This window comes from Pygocentrus nattereri, chromosome 13, assembly GCF_015220715.1.
Source record: "Pygocentrus nattereri isolate fPygNat1 chromosome 13, fPygNat1.pri, whole genome shotgun sequence".
Taxonomy (NCBI): Eukaryota; Metazoa; Chordata; class Actinopteri; order Characiformes; family Serrasalmidae; genus Pygocentrus; species Pygocentrus nattereri.
The window spans coordinates 23,054,535-23,068,541 of record NC_051223.1 but is presented as its reverse complement, the minus strand read 5'-3'; the positions used below and the strand labels follow the sequence as shown (position 1 = coordinate 23,068,541).

The following is a 14,007-nucleotide window of genomic DNA, read 5'->3' as shown; positions in this document are numbered from 1 at the left end:
GTGTGAGAGTATGTTAAAACTGAAAGCAGATAACGGGCTGCGGTCTGAAGCGATAACTACGCCTGACAGCGTTACGTCATTCACTGTCGCAGCTGAAACGGCTGAAACGTCACGTAAACAGCAGCAGATGGAAAAGGGTTCCTGCTAACTTAATACAGTCCAGTGTAGAGACAATGCTGGCTGTCAGGAGTGAGTTACTCAGTCCACCTGCGTCTGAGACGTTCAGTTGAGTGGTAGCTATTATCTTCTTTTTATGGATAGTTATAATGTGTCCGTGCTTGCCTTATTAAATCTTTTGCCGTGTTAAAGGACTGAGTACCATAGCCGCCAGGCAGTGGGCTGTACCACCCAGAAAACTATACAGGCTAGCCAGTACGCTAACTTGACCTGTCAGACCCATTAATGCACATTTAGCACTGACTGTGTCTGAACCGTCAGTGTGTTAACGTTAACTACATCTGCGTCATATTTAGGGCGAACAGGTCATTAACGTCGGGTAAAAGCAACCGTGTTTGTTCTAGCTAACCTAGCTTAGCTAGCGAACTAAGTTAGGCAGGTGAACGTGTGGCTAACTGGGTAGCCCGCCGGACTACAGAGCGAAGAGTCTGTATAGATATCTTACGCTCTGTGACCATCTATATCTGTCTTAACATCTTACAGCTGGAGCTGTTCTAAATGTTACCATTGTTCAGGGTGAAGGTGTTAGGTTTTGCATAAATGTCCACACAGTAGGACAGCTTAGCTAAGCAGCCTCCAAGATTTGGTTTAATGCTGACTGTGTGTCGTTAGATGTCTAACTGTTTGAGGGAAAACTAAGAAAAGCTGTTGGAGCCTGGTGGATCCACTAGAAGACGCACGAGTCTGGGCACAGAGCCCCCTCCCTTCCTAGTGTCTGCCTACCAAATGCACAGCTTCCCGATGCTGACAGAAAGCAGGTAGGATTTCTCAGCAGTATTTTTAAAATCCATTTTGTCTCGAAATATGTTCTGTTTTAGCCTCTTTCCTACCAGGCATGTAGGACATGTTACACTGACATCGTACATGTTGTGTGAATACGACGGCCAGCCATCCGAGAGCTATTTTTAGATTTTCAGCCAAGTGAAACGAGAGCTCGGCTTGGCCTCTTATAAAGGCTGAATTGTAAATAACTATGTTAAAGAATCTTCTTTGCAGTTGCGACTAAGACGGAATTATTGACTGCTCACGTCGATATGATCCTATGTTGAAGTAGCTGAGTCATAATTTGCAGTGAACGCTGATAACTAATGACCATTAGCTACCCTGTGTTGCTCTGCTGCTGAAGGAATGAACAATCGTGGCACTTATTAAAGCAGCACATACCATACAAGGTTAAAGCTGCATAATGTTCATAACCAGGCTAAATACCATATCATGGCCTATTATGGTGAATTATTCCAGTCATATCTATGAGACTTGGTGCAAACTGACCACGGAAAGTAACCTTTCATCCTCTTATTTCAACAGAAAACGGCGTCACAGCTGTGATGTCGAGGATGCGCAACATCTGCTCCAGGCTAAGCGGTTGGTAAGCCAGCCTTTCCTCCCTGAACTGGGCCGTGATGTTTGGGACTCTGAGGTGAGGATGTTGATCAGTGTCCTTGGTTTAATCAGTATTTTTTAAAACATGCAATGCAGATGACCATTGGTCAGATATCTGAAGAACTTATTTTGCTTCTGTTCTTTACACCAGTCTTCCAGCAGTGACAGCAGTGGCATTAGCAGTTCAGAGAGTCTGGCAGGAACCAGTTCCATCAGCCAGTCTACAGACCAAAAAGGAAAATGCATCCTAACGGATTCCTGTGGTTCCAGCAGCTCTAGCAATTGTGCTCACCTAGTTGAAGAGCCGGCCTTCTCCTTGAGTGAAAGTGATTCCTCTTACAGTCATATCAACCGTATCCTTAGAGAGGCCCACTTCAGCAGCCTGCAAACTCGTGGCCAGCCAGGTCCAACATGACCATCCCTGTCTCTTTTAACGCCCAATTACCCAAAGGCAAAAACGGCAGTGCATTGGGTCACTGTATATCTCCAGCTGTGGCACATGAGGTTCTCTTTTCTTAGTTTCTTTGGCTTGATTTTGTTCTTGTCCACTAGCACATTTCCAATTCCATTACTTGCTTGGAGTTTTTTGGTTGTTGTATTTATCATGATCTCCACTTGGGTGCTAGAGTACAAAAAGAAACCTCAAATGGCACTTAATGTTATGTGCTTGTGATATAATCTTCCCTTATTCCATTTACTCAACCAGGCAGATACACATGGTGCTATACACTAAATGATTCAGTAAAAGGTCATGTTTTCTTAAATGATGGGGTTGCACAAGGTTCTTTTTGTTAGATGAAGATTAATGAGTAGTGTGGGAAGGGGTGGTGTACGTGGAGAAATGATGCATATATATTTTTTACCCTTTTTGTACTACAGACCTCTGGGAGCATGTAGTAAGTGTACCTAAGCACACGTGAGTATTCCTGCAGTCTTTCTGTAGTTGACTGAGGAATTACTCCACAATAATAATTGCCTGTTGTAGTCTGTTCACAGAAGATCTGAAGGATAATTGTGTTGCCATAGGTTTTACTGGTCTTTTGACTCTTTCAGGAAGCTTTTGGAGCTCAATTATATCTTGCATATTAAAAACTCAGGCTTTAGGATTTCCTCCATGTGTGCCATGAAACCAAACTAATGGCAAGCTGTTAGTTCTAATACAGACCTGTGTCGAACAAGTATGTGGTTTAGGTTTCTAATTGTAAATAGATGAATAGTACAAGCTATTATTTTGCTTTATCTTAGCATTTGGATGTACAAGCTAGTACCACACTGTAAATGTAGTGCAGTGGGATTACTGGATTGTGAATATCTTGAAATACATGTTAGACTCAGGTCTGTTTTAAAGTATTTTTTGTAAGGAGGTCTTAGGAAGAATTCAGACTACTTTTGCACAGTGAAAGTAAACTGAGGTGCTCATAACTTAATTTTGACCCATAAAATTACTTAAGAGCCTTAAATGAAACTTGTCTTACTAAGGCCACTGGGTTCCCTGTAATAATAGGACTTACAAATTCCCTAGGAACAGACCACGGAAATGTTCAGCCCTAAAATTAGCCTTCTTAACATAGCACCCACGGCTCCAGTAACACCATCAGTCATGAAAAGCATAGGATGGTTTTAGTACCTACAGCTTTACATGTTCATGAATACTTTAGCTTTAGCTACATATATACATTGGCTATTTTTGTGATGTAATATATGCATTTTATGTGTTTGATATGCAGTGGCCTGTGTTCTGTTTAGAATGACTTCTCACTCACAGAGAATAATTTTCAGACAATGCTTGCAATTTCTGACCAACCCAAGCTCCACTAACATTTAGCACGATTCTGGTGTGAGTAATATGTATTTGACCCGAGGCCATAATTGAGTGTCCAGGCGAAATATTTGTGTGAGCATCTGTGCTTCTATATGAAGGGCACTGATACAGCCCTTTACTCATCATGCACTATTATGAAACACTGTGGTTTGTCCATGTGAAAGACTATCAGTTTTTGAGGATAATCATTACAATTTCTTTCATGTTTTGTATGTAGAATTGTACATACAACATATAGCTAGCACACTTACAAATTTTGAATTATTTTATGAAATGGTCCTCTAACAGTACTGAAAATAAACGTTTTTTTTAAAGTATTTTTATTGTGTTGGTTTGTAGATCCATACATAAAATGCAGAAATTGGAGGAATTGAGCAGATATTCTGTCAGAACCTACATTTGCCGTTACATGGCTTTTGTCACACATCCATGACATACAAATGTTTAATCAACTAAATGGCATAATCTGCAAAGACATGTGGTTAACTAATATTTCAGGGCCAGTTTTCATGAAGCTTTTTGAAGTAGAAACACTAATCTAGGATCTATTCCTGTCAGTAAAGTCATAGTAAATAAGAGAGGAACCTGATCCTACATCAGCACTTTCTTAGAAGCTTTGTGAATGCAATGAGGTTTGGTAACACCAAAAAAAAAAAAAAATCAACAAACAAAAACCCACATCTTTACGGTAAATGCTTAAAGTGGAATTCCATCCATTTTTTCTAATTTCTGCATAGGTCAGTTGCTGAGATGTACACAAAGTCATTCAGAGTGGTTTAAGTGAACTGCTGCATTGTAGAGAAACTGGCCCTCAAACCTCTCTGACAGACTCTGTATATATCTTTACTGTTTAGTTATGAAGATGTTTAAAGAAATCAGTGGAATTCAATTTTAAGGTGGCTATGCTTGTGTTATTTAATCATGTAAGATTGGAAGACACAAGTGCTTTTGAAGATTAACTCCATAGTGCAAAATACAAACATAACACTATATTAATCCTGATATATCTCTGTCTCAGCCGTCAAAGTAAAACACTCAAGTACTTAATTAGCTTTTGTTCATGATTAATACACAAAAAGACCAGACAGTGATGTGAGGAATTGGGTGTACAACTGCACTAAAGTGTATAAAGAGATCTTAAACCAAAGCCTTTCTTCATGTGCTGGAGGAATATGGATGATTTAGAACTTTCCATATAACCCCAGGAAAATTATGAAGTAATCCTGGGCTAGTTAGGGCAGACCTCACAGTACAAATGAGACCCTCTGAACACTTCAACCACATACACTGCACCACAGTTAAGTAACAGGATTCTGAAGCCAGGATGCAGATTAGCAACCCCAGGCAGTGAAATATTCCAGCTGTTTTCACTTTTGAACTCTTATTGTTCTGCAAATGGCCAAAACAGAATTACCAGATGAATGTGTAATTTGTAGGAGAGAACAGCATAATGTCAGCCTATGAAACCTTTGTAATTTGGACAATGTCCTACATAATTCTGATGTCAAACTGTAAACAGAATCATATTCTTGTCAAGGTCAGTCCCTGGTTGTGAACCACAGCAGCGTTCAGATACACAGAGTGTAAGTGTTCATTGCATTTTTGCACCCTACATGCATAAACATCTGTGGTGAACTTCCTGAAAATTGCAAGCTTGTTTGTTTACATTTTTTTTAAGAGTTAGTAATGGGACCACTGCCGAAGAAGAACAAAAAAAGACTGCCACTGTATGCTGAGTTCTGGAGAATTGATGTGTTTGGAATTCAGAGGTTTTGTTTAGGTTTATGTCATTAAATAATATTGCACCATTTATCATGGTGTTCTTCTGTCAGACACTTAGAGGTTGAGGAAGGTGAAGGCAGATACTTGTCCATTGCTGTGCTGGAGTTCACTGCTAGAGGAATCTGCCGATTTTTCTTTCCTTTTCTTCACAGCCAAATCTGTATAGCCTTCTGCCCCTGTCTGGCTATCTTGTTCCACAGGAACAGGCTCAACCAGACACACAGGTTTCCCTCTGTTTACCAGCTCCATGCCACTAAACAGTGACAGCGTGGTATGGTGTCTAAGGGGCTCGGGGGCCTCACAAGACTCTCTGGGTCTGTCCCTGTCCTGATGAATAGTCTGCTGGTCCTCTGCCTTTTCCTCTAACTGTGCTCCATGAGCAGATTCTTCAGCAACACTATCGGCCTCTTGCTCCAGGCCAAGTCTAGTAGAGAGAGCCTGTGGGCAATTTATTGATGAAATACTTGATGGTGCTACAGCATCCAATGGTGTTGGGAGAAGGGGGTTGGCAAGGGTGGAATCTAATGGCTGCCCTGAGAGTGAAGGGCTGGATGATTCTGGACAGATCATAACGTCACTCTTCGTCACCGGCGTGGGACTGCCCAAGAGAGCTTCAAATTGCCTAAGGAGCTATAGGAAGACACAAAACATCCACGTCTCCATTTCTTTTTCATGCTCAACTGTAAACAGCAGTCACTGAAGTCACAAAGACACATGTACTCCCTTATTTATACTTTACAGTACCTTGGTTGCTTTATTTGCTACAGGTCCTGCTGTTCCCTCACTCAGTTGGGCTAGGGGCTTCTGTGTGACACAGAAGATCTGGTCCAGAGAGAGGAGATCTGTAGACATCAGACAGGCAAGGCCACATAGCGCCCTCTGTAGAGAAAAAATAGAAATGATCACAACTGATTTTTCCAACAACATTCAGACTAGCAATCACATACAGTATAATGGGGCCATAGTTTGTTGATCTCCTTGCTCAAATGCAGCTATTAAACGCATGTCAAACCAGTCATTTGTGAGCAGGGAAATCACAAAACGTACTGGACAAAGGCCCTCCAGAACCAGGGCTGGAAACCCCTGTAGAACAAGATGGTGTGCTATGACACAATACTGTGTCATACATTTCAGATATGCTGAACAGGAGTAATACGAAGAGCTGTACCATTTGGACAGTCTGAGTGGGGTCCTTCAGTTTGTGAGAGAGAAGCTCCACCACTACCTCACAGTTTAAAGTGGAACACCTGAGAAAGTAGAAAGATGCTGATTAAGAGAACTTTACTGACCACCAGAAAAATACTAAATAACCTTTCATAGCTGTTCATTGTAGCAATGCACTAATTACACAATTCTCAGCCCATAATTATCTACCATGTTCCAAATGGTTCTAACACAGCTGCTTACTCTTTTATGAAACGCTGGCTTTCATCTCTAGACAGGAAGATTTTGGAACCGTTAGACAGATTGCTGATTAGTGCCAGCTCTTGGCCACAATCTCCCAACTGCATAGCCTCCACTCTGAAAAAAAGGTGTAAAAAGGTGAATACTGTACTCATCTGAGAGGCTTCTGAATGTGACTAATTAAGTCTGCCAAGAATGTTTTATTTAAATGTCATCAAGGTATATTATGTATTTGAAAGGGAAATGTTTTCAGTATTTCTTTACCTCTTTATGGTACAGAAATGAGCAATTATGGAAAACTATCCAAAAATGGTAACAGGACTACTGATTAACGAATCAGCATGACCTCAATTTTAATTTATGCTCTAGCTAGATTTAATCTGTTAGCAATATAATTTTTTTGGCAAAATATTAATTCAAAGTACATTACAAATAACTGCCTATGTGATAATCTTCACAATGAAATTCCTCTCCTATGCACATTGACCTTGCTTTCATGAATCCAGGTGCTTGAGCAGATAAGTATCACTAAAACTCTCTATTTACTGAACCCTACAGTTATAGTCTAAATCAGGATCTTTACCGTTCTGACAACTCTCCACTCTCTCGGCTGGCCCCTGAGTGGCTGCCTGTCTCACCGGATTTACTGCTGCCCCCCCTGGAAGTCTGGCTCAGTGGCTCAATCTCAAGAGAGGAGTTGTGAGAGGAGCTGTGACCACTGCTGGTCTCCTCCCAGCCACCACCAGCCTGCCCAGGGCACCTGTGAGAGGCTGAGAAAATCTAAAGCTAAGAGATTCTTCTTATTAACACAACTCTGAACACATAAGATTAATTACTCATATTTTGAAAATAATCAGAGTAACGATTATTACTCTGGTTTGCACTGTTTGAGTTTAGTACCACAGCCAGAGAATCAAAGGGTTGGCTCAACCTGTCATGTGGAGGGCTTGTACACGTAGCTTACCTTTATGGCTGTGTGAGGAAACATTGTAAGCACATGCTGGCACTGCCACCTCCACAGCAGCAGAGGGTGCAACCACAGCCCGGTAGAGGTTGTCATGGAGACGAATACCAGGCTGCTCGGTGGGTGGAAGGACAGCGCTGGCAACTACTTCTGCAGCTTTCTGAATCTTATCCAAAAGAGTCGCTCTGTCTTGGGAAGAGAAAGCAAAGATGCTGTATAAAATAAAAGGAGAATGCAAAAGCTTGGGCACATTTGGTCAAGTGACATATTTTGTTGATTTTTGTTCAAGTGAAAATAAATACTCATCCTCCACAGGGAATACTTCTGCACATTTTAATGCACAGTTAATATTTATTTGCTGAATGTAGCCTATTGGAAAAAATAACACAAAACATGGCCTGTGCAAAAGTTAGGCAAATTTTTTTTATTATTATTTTATGATTACTGTCTCTTACTGGATGGTTTCCTCCCAGGGCTGTTTCCAAATCCCTGCATTCCTGACCTGAGAGACTCTGATCCCATTCCTGACAAACAGAATACATTACTGGATGAAAATATAGAAAATGACAGAAGTCTTCATTTTTAACTGCAGTTAATGAGATAGCCAGTCCTTCAATGAAAACATCACACCAAAGTAATTAAATGTTCCTTTTTGTTTAACAACTTAGGTGCTGCTGACATGTCAAAGATTCCCATTCCTAACTCCTATAACTTACAATTTAAAAAATAAAAATGTTTTCTATTCAGCAATTACATGTAAAAGCACTGAGATGTAATATTATCCCCTGAAAATGGCAGGCTTATTACTCAGTAGTTAAATCTTCAGTAACTACTATGATTTACTTGGACACTACTACACAATTAACATGCAATTTTATATTATAAGAGTGAGGAACCGAAGTGTGGGAAGGCATACAGGTCATCACAGCTAAAAGTCAAATGAACAAATTATTATCAGTAAATAAATAGTTAGCTGTCAATAAAGAGGAAAGTGCTTGAAAAAACAGAAATGCACATACAATGAGCAATTCACTTTTCATCAAGGATCATTCTAGTTTTTTTAAATTAAACGTACTGTATGTACACAAAACATACTGCTTGTTTTAACTGTGACCACTGGACAAGTAAGGGCCGAATCACCAATGATTCACATCATGAGCACTTTCTTACCCAGGCTTGGAGTTGCTGCTTCACATGGAGAGAGTCCAGTGTTTGTGGACAATGTATCATTGAACATCACACTGGCCAGTTCCTATATAGAAGGAATTTTAAACCACTTATAAATAAGCAGGAAACATTTCCATTCAATCGAATGAAATCTCACCCAAAGACTATTTAGGCTAAACAACATTAACACATTACGTGGACACAGTAAGCAGCTGCAGACACAGAAAACAGCCCCAACTGATGAAAACACATATTGGCCCACCTGTCTCAACAGCTAAAAAAACAGAGTTTATATCTTACCTGCGCTGAGACACGGACTCTTTGAAAAGGTGCGTTGCCATGAATGGGGTCTGGGGGACCACTGTAAACTGAGGGAGACAGAAACACCATCCTGAAATTCACAGGCTGCCCTAAGTTATGCCTGCATTTATAAACTGAAAGAAAAAATGTAAAATAATATTTTTATTTTTATTCAAGTATATTTGTGTTTTTAATCAAGTATATTTACATTATTTAGTCATTAACATTAATCACTAGTTACCACTTTTTATATTTCATTTCATTATGTTTTACAATATAACATAAACAGATTTTATTATGTTAACTTTGTGACTAACAGATTTGCAACTGATAACCGATATCTTACCTATAGTACTTCAGTTCCAATGCTGACAGGTGCTGGACAGACTTAGTACATAAGAGGTTTTTTGACTAGATACTTTTGTACTTCTGCTTAAACTTTTTTCCTGCACATGTCATAATTTCTATCCTACCCATTTCTAAACAGCATTATTTTTTACTCAAAGGAAAATGAAATGTAAACAGGTACACTATATGTACATCATTCTACTGCACATCTGGATTTAGCGATTTGGGACAACAGTTGGTTCTCTTTTTCCTGATGCTATGAGGTTAGACACATTTTGTTGCTGTTCAATGAAAAATATATGTTTCTCCATTTTTTGTGATTTTTACTTTTCTGCATCATTTGAGCTCAGCAGCTGTCCTTTACATTATGTGGACGATTGGACCAACAGGAACACTCCAAAATTGCTTGGAATAAAATCTTTCCATTAATTTACATCGAAAGTAAAGAGCGTTTTTGCCCTCTCCTGTAAAGTTACTTTTATGGAGATACATGTTTTTCTTCGGACAGTGATAATTTGCAAGCTCCTTACCAGTTACTTCTTGGATAAACGTAGCATTTCGCCTCAGCTCTGTGAGAAAGGGAGGAGGACCGTGGCCACAAAGATGCAGGAGGATCTTCAGAACCTTGGACAGAGAATAGAGGGCTTGAATATCAAGGTAATTTGAAGAAATAGAATAACTAACATAATATTTCATCACTTCTATATCACAGGATGTATATGTATATTTGACATAAGCATAAGATACACCCAGTTTCATCCACCTTCAGCTTCACATGACAGGACTCCACCTGCAGACGCTCCAGGAGGTATTCAAGAAGACACTGACAGCAGCCCACTGACTCGTGTGAAATTTCTGGGATTTTATGTACATTAAGGACTCTGACTGACAATTGCTTTTGTAATCTCTAAACATTAATGTCAAACTGCTGGAAAACGGATACTGCTGATTTCTTCAAAGAGGTATCCGGGGCAGGGCGCTTCGTCATCTGCAGTCGCCTTCATAAGTGTCGGTACCTGAACAGTCAGAAAAGGCCAGAGTTAGCAGCTGGCAAAAAAAACCCTCTATGAATTCACCTCGAATCAGGAGGCAGATCAAGGTGTATAGCTAACTAAATAAACCTGAAATCTCGACGAGCCAAAGAGATGTTTCTGTTTCATCCATGGGAGTTTGCTAACGTTAACCTAGGTTAGCTTACTAGCTAGTGCTAGCTGCGGCTAAACACACCATAAACATTTCAAGGTAAAATTCAAACGGCCAAGGACTCAGCTGCCTTTCCAAACGGATGACATGAATGATACCTACTTTCTGAAGGAAAGCCAGTCGTTCCATTAACGTAGCCATCGCGTACCGCTGTGGAGGACGCCGCTGCTCTGTGTACCATTGCTGAACGGGACTGGGCGGATTACCGCGCACTTACTGATGTACCGACACCTCAATGAATCGCTCTTTTGAACTGAGCAAATAGCGAAACGGCTTACAGCTGAACTGCAGTTTCAATGGCAATATTTTAAATTCAACTAACATCGTAGAAAATGCGTCTATTCTTTCCTTACATTTCCTCTCTGTATGCTTCTTCCTTCCGGTATGTATACAATGTGTATGATGTCAGGTTGTTTACGGAGAAGGAAAAGTAAATATAGCCCTGGCTTGACTGATCTTCACACCCGCTGTCTCGGTACGACTCAGACACTCGGTTCAGTGAAACAATCACTTCGAAGGAATCGTTTAAATAGACTGAGCCGCCGTCACATAAGCCACATTCTTCACTGCACTCGTTCTGCGCGTTTTATTGGTCCGTCGCTTTGATGGAAATATCGGCGGCAGCGAATGAGCAAATAGAATTGAACTGTAGGGGCGGAGCACACGCAGGCTCGACCAATCACTGGTCAGACTTGAACAGCGGTCACTCTGGCGTGCTTTAGTTTGCGACGAGTGATTTGTGTTTTTACAAACTTTCAGATGATTCAGGTATAAACTGGATATTACAGTAATGAGTCCTATGGGCATTTAAATGCGTATCGCCTGTCAGCGGTGAAATGTTGGTTGGAACATAATTTAAATTTATCATTCTCATTGTTTGTCTACGGCTAGGCGTTAGCAAGTACGCTAACGTCAGGTAATGACCGAGCTCTGGTGAGAGCCGAGGCTGTGCAGTCATGTCAGGGCCAAACGTTTGGACGCGTAGCCGAGAGAGGATGAGGCGATTCCCCGACTTGCTTGCCCAGTGCTCCACAGAGGTATTTTGAGAAAATCGAGACTCTTAGCTCGTAACAGTTAGTGAAGAAACATTTCGGCTGTTTGTAAAACCTCAAGGTTAAGGCGAGCCTGGCGTTGGCTTCCTATTCTGCAGCTTCTTGTTCCAATTTTCCCGTTCCACCTTAAGTAGTGCAGTGTAACTGCCTCGCGTTTAAAGTGGAACTGGAAAATTCGAAGAAGAGACTGATTAAGTTTCTTGGGGTTAAGCAAGATGGCCAACTGTTCCACAGTAAACTGTTGTGTTTTGTTCTGTAGGCAGCGGCTTATGGCAAATGTGTGGTCGCCACGACTACTGGCAAGCAGGAGCTGAAGAAGGATTTATGTGCAAAAGAGTTTGAAGGACTGAAGGCCTGTTTTGTCTCTGCTGTGAGTGATACTGAACTCTGCAGTGAAATGAGCATTATTTACACCGATTAGCCATAACATTAAAACATAAAAATCCATATTTCTACACCCATTGTCCATTTTGTCAGCTCTTTCTAGTTCTACAGTTACAGACTGTAGTCCACCTGTTTCCATTCGTACTTTGTTAGTTTTTCCCCCTGTTGTACTGCAATGACACTGACGTGATGGTGGCCTGTTAGCGTGTGTTCCGCTGGTTTAGGTGATCAGACAAATCAGTCCTGCTGGAGAAACAGATGGACTGCTGTCTGTAATTGTATTGTAATAGAAATTAAGGATTACAAAACATTAAGGATAAAAACACAAGTATAAAAATATGCTCCTAAAAGAGTTTTCCCTTATTAGTGAGTGGTGTTTTCCAACGTACCGTCAAAACTGTATTCTAGTCATTCATATTCCAAGCATGATAAACTTTGAGTTAAATTAGGAGCTTTAACTTAATTTCTTAAATGTAATAATCAACTAAATGTCTAATTATTCACTTGTTTTTGCAGGCAAAGCGGGGTATGAAGTAAAGGGGCGAACTGCAGCCTTAGTCTGTATTGTGGATGTATACACTAATATAGGCTGTATAGATGACCAGTTTCTGTTATGGGACTTTTTTTTTTTAAACCACAATCAGCAGATATTGTATTATTTTATACAAAAATATTTAAATAGAAAATGAATGTTTAACTTATGTTTATATTGTCTTACTGCAAAAAAATAAACTATTTGTATGGCATCTTTTTTTTATGAAAACGAGAAAGAATTTTGTCATGAGCTTGACTGCATGGTGAATTTTTGCACAGCCACACTAAATAATGGATGAGAAAATCTGACAGTCATACTCTTTAATTTAATAGATTAGGCCATGAAACGGATGAAAGAATTGAACTAACCATAACCAGATTGTTCACTGGTTTTACACTGACGTAGCTAGATGGATGTAGAGGCCAAAACAGGCAGGATGAGTGATGAGGTGTGTTACAGCTCTAAGGGTGGCACAGTCTAGCCTTAATTGCTGCACTTGGATCTGTTTTTAATGCATACATTAAAAGACAAAGCTTTGAAGAACTGGTCCTAGCCTAGTCAGAACGAGAGATGGACATAAAAAGGCTAGCTGATTAATGTTTTGCCATGGGTTTCATGTCACTGGCACTCCAAAAGCTTATGTGCTCCAGCTTGCCACATATGGCAATGCAAGCTGCAGCAGTATTATTGACGCCCTGCTGGAGAACTCGCACCCTTGTTAGCCAGATGTTAATTGATGGAGTGACCATAAAGGCAAGTCAGTAATGACTTGGGATCAACATACAGTCCAAACAGCCAATTAGAGAATGAGCAACAGGCTTGAGTATATAAACGTTTGCAGCCAAGAACTGCGGCTAAACTCTGCTTAATCTATAGAAGAAACATGTTATGGAAATTCTACTTAAATTCACTCTGCTCTGGCTGAATCACTGTTTGAGGCTTGTCTTCATGTGGTGGTGAATCACATTTTCAGCAGTGTACAAGGTGTTAATTAATAGAGTCTGGCCCTGTGTATGTGCTTATGTTCTGCCAAACTTGGCCTTTAGCCTTGATGTTCAATGGGAACCTTTGAATTTCTTTGAGTATATGCTGCACTTAATAATTGAATTGCTTCATTCTTATTAATGCACAGTTATCCTTCATACTGTTTTAGCTAAACTCCACAACAGCAGTCATGTTACTTGTAAAATGCTGTTTTTCAAATCTTGGTAAATTTCTTTTTATAATTATCTGCAAACAAGTTACACACAAATAATGTCATTTATTATTTATTTATTTTTTAAAAATTTACTTAAGATTCTAAAATTTGTCAATTTTTAGAAAAGGAAATGGTTCTATATAACCTTTCGCATGATGTGCTGTAGATGGTTCTATATAGAACCTTTTTGAAAAGGGTTCTTCAATTGTTATTGTCAAACCTGTAACAATAGGACCTTTTTCAAAAAGGTTCTATATAGAACCATGTACAACACATCAATCTGAAGAA

General features: G+C 40.0%; 3 protein-coding genes across 6 annotated transcripts; 2 read left to right on the top strand and 1 right to left on the bottom strand.

Annotated features, from left to right (window-relative positions):
* Positions 1-93: 93 nt before the first annotated feature.
* si:dkey-21c1.1 (protein FAM104A-like) lies at positions 94-3,699 on the top strand. Of its 3 annotated transcripts, none has more exons than XM_037544433.1 (4): positions 94-225; positions 790-935; positions 1,486-1,597; positions 1,712-3,699. In XM_037544433.1, the coding sequence occupies exons 2-4, from the start codon at positions 904-906 to the stop codon at positions 1,973-1,975; spliced, it is 408 nt and encodes a 135-aa protein (XP_037400330.1). In that variant the 5' UTR covers positions 94-225; positions 790-903; the 3' UTR covers positions 1,976-3,699. The 3 variants fall into 3 exon arrangements, with proteins under 3 accessions (XP_037400330.1, XP_037400331.1, XP_037400332.1); XM_037544434.1 differs by having other exon boundaries at positions 99-233; XM_037544435.1 differs by having other exon boundaries at positions 105-189.
* On the bottom strand, positions 3,700-11,058 carry tepsin (TEPSIN adaptor related protein complex 4 accessory protein). The gene is made up of 13 exons (XM_017696101.2): positions 10,653-11,058; positions 10,291-10,363; positions 10,111-10,202; positions 9,878-9,971; positions 9,000-9,067; positions 8,703-8,784; positions 7,988-8,056; positions 7,533-7,721; positions 7,152-7,338; positions 6,572-6,685; positions 6,333-6,411; positions 5,909-6,043; positions 3,700-5,794 (listed from the first exon to the last, which is right to left on the bottom strand). Exons 1-13 carry the CDS (start codon positions 10,689-10,691, stop codon positions 5,219-5,221), a joined length of 1,797 nt encoding a protein of 598 aa, XP_017551590.1. The 5' UTR covers positions 10,692-11,058; the 3' UTR covers positions 3,700-5,218.
* Positions 11,059-11,226: 168 nt separating this feature from the next.
* On the top strand, positions 11,227-12,732 carry ndufaf8 (NADH:ubiquinone oxidoreductase complex assembly factor 8). Of its 2 annotated transcripts, XM_017695894.2 has the most exons (4): positions 11,227-11,318; positions 11,442-11,587; positions 11,862-11,972; positions 12,503-12,732. In XM_017695894.2, exons 2-4 carry the CDS (start codon positions 11,507-11,509, stop codon positions 12,521-12,523), a joined length of 213 nt encoding a protein of 70 aa, XP_017551383.2. In that variant the 5' UTR covers positions 11,227-11,318; positions 11,442-11,506; the 3' UTR covers positions 12,524-12,732. The 2 variants fall into 2 exon arrangements, with proteins under 2 accessions (XP_017551383.2, XP_017551382.2); XM_017695893.2 differs by lacking the exon at positions 12,503-12,732 and having other exon boundaries at positions 11,862-12,059.
* Positions 12,733-14,007: the final 1,275 nt, after the last annotated feature.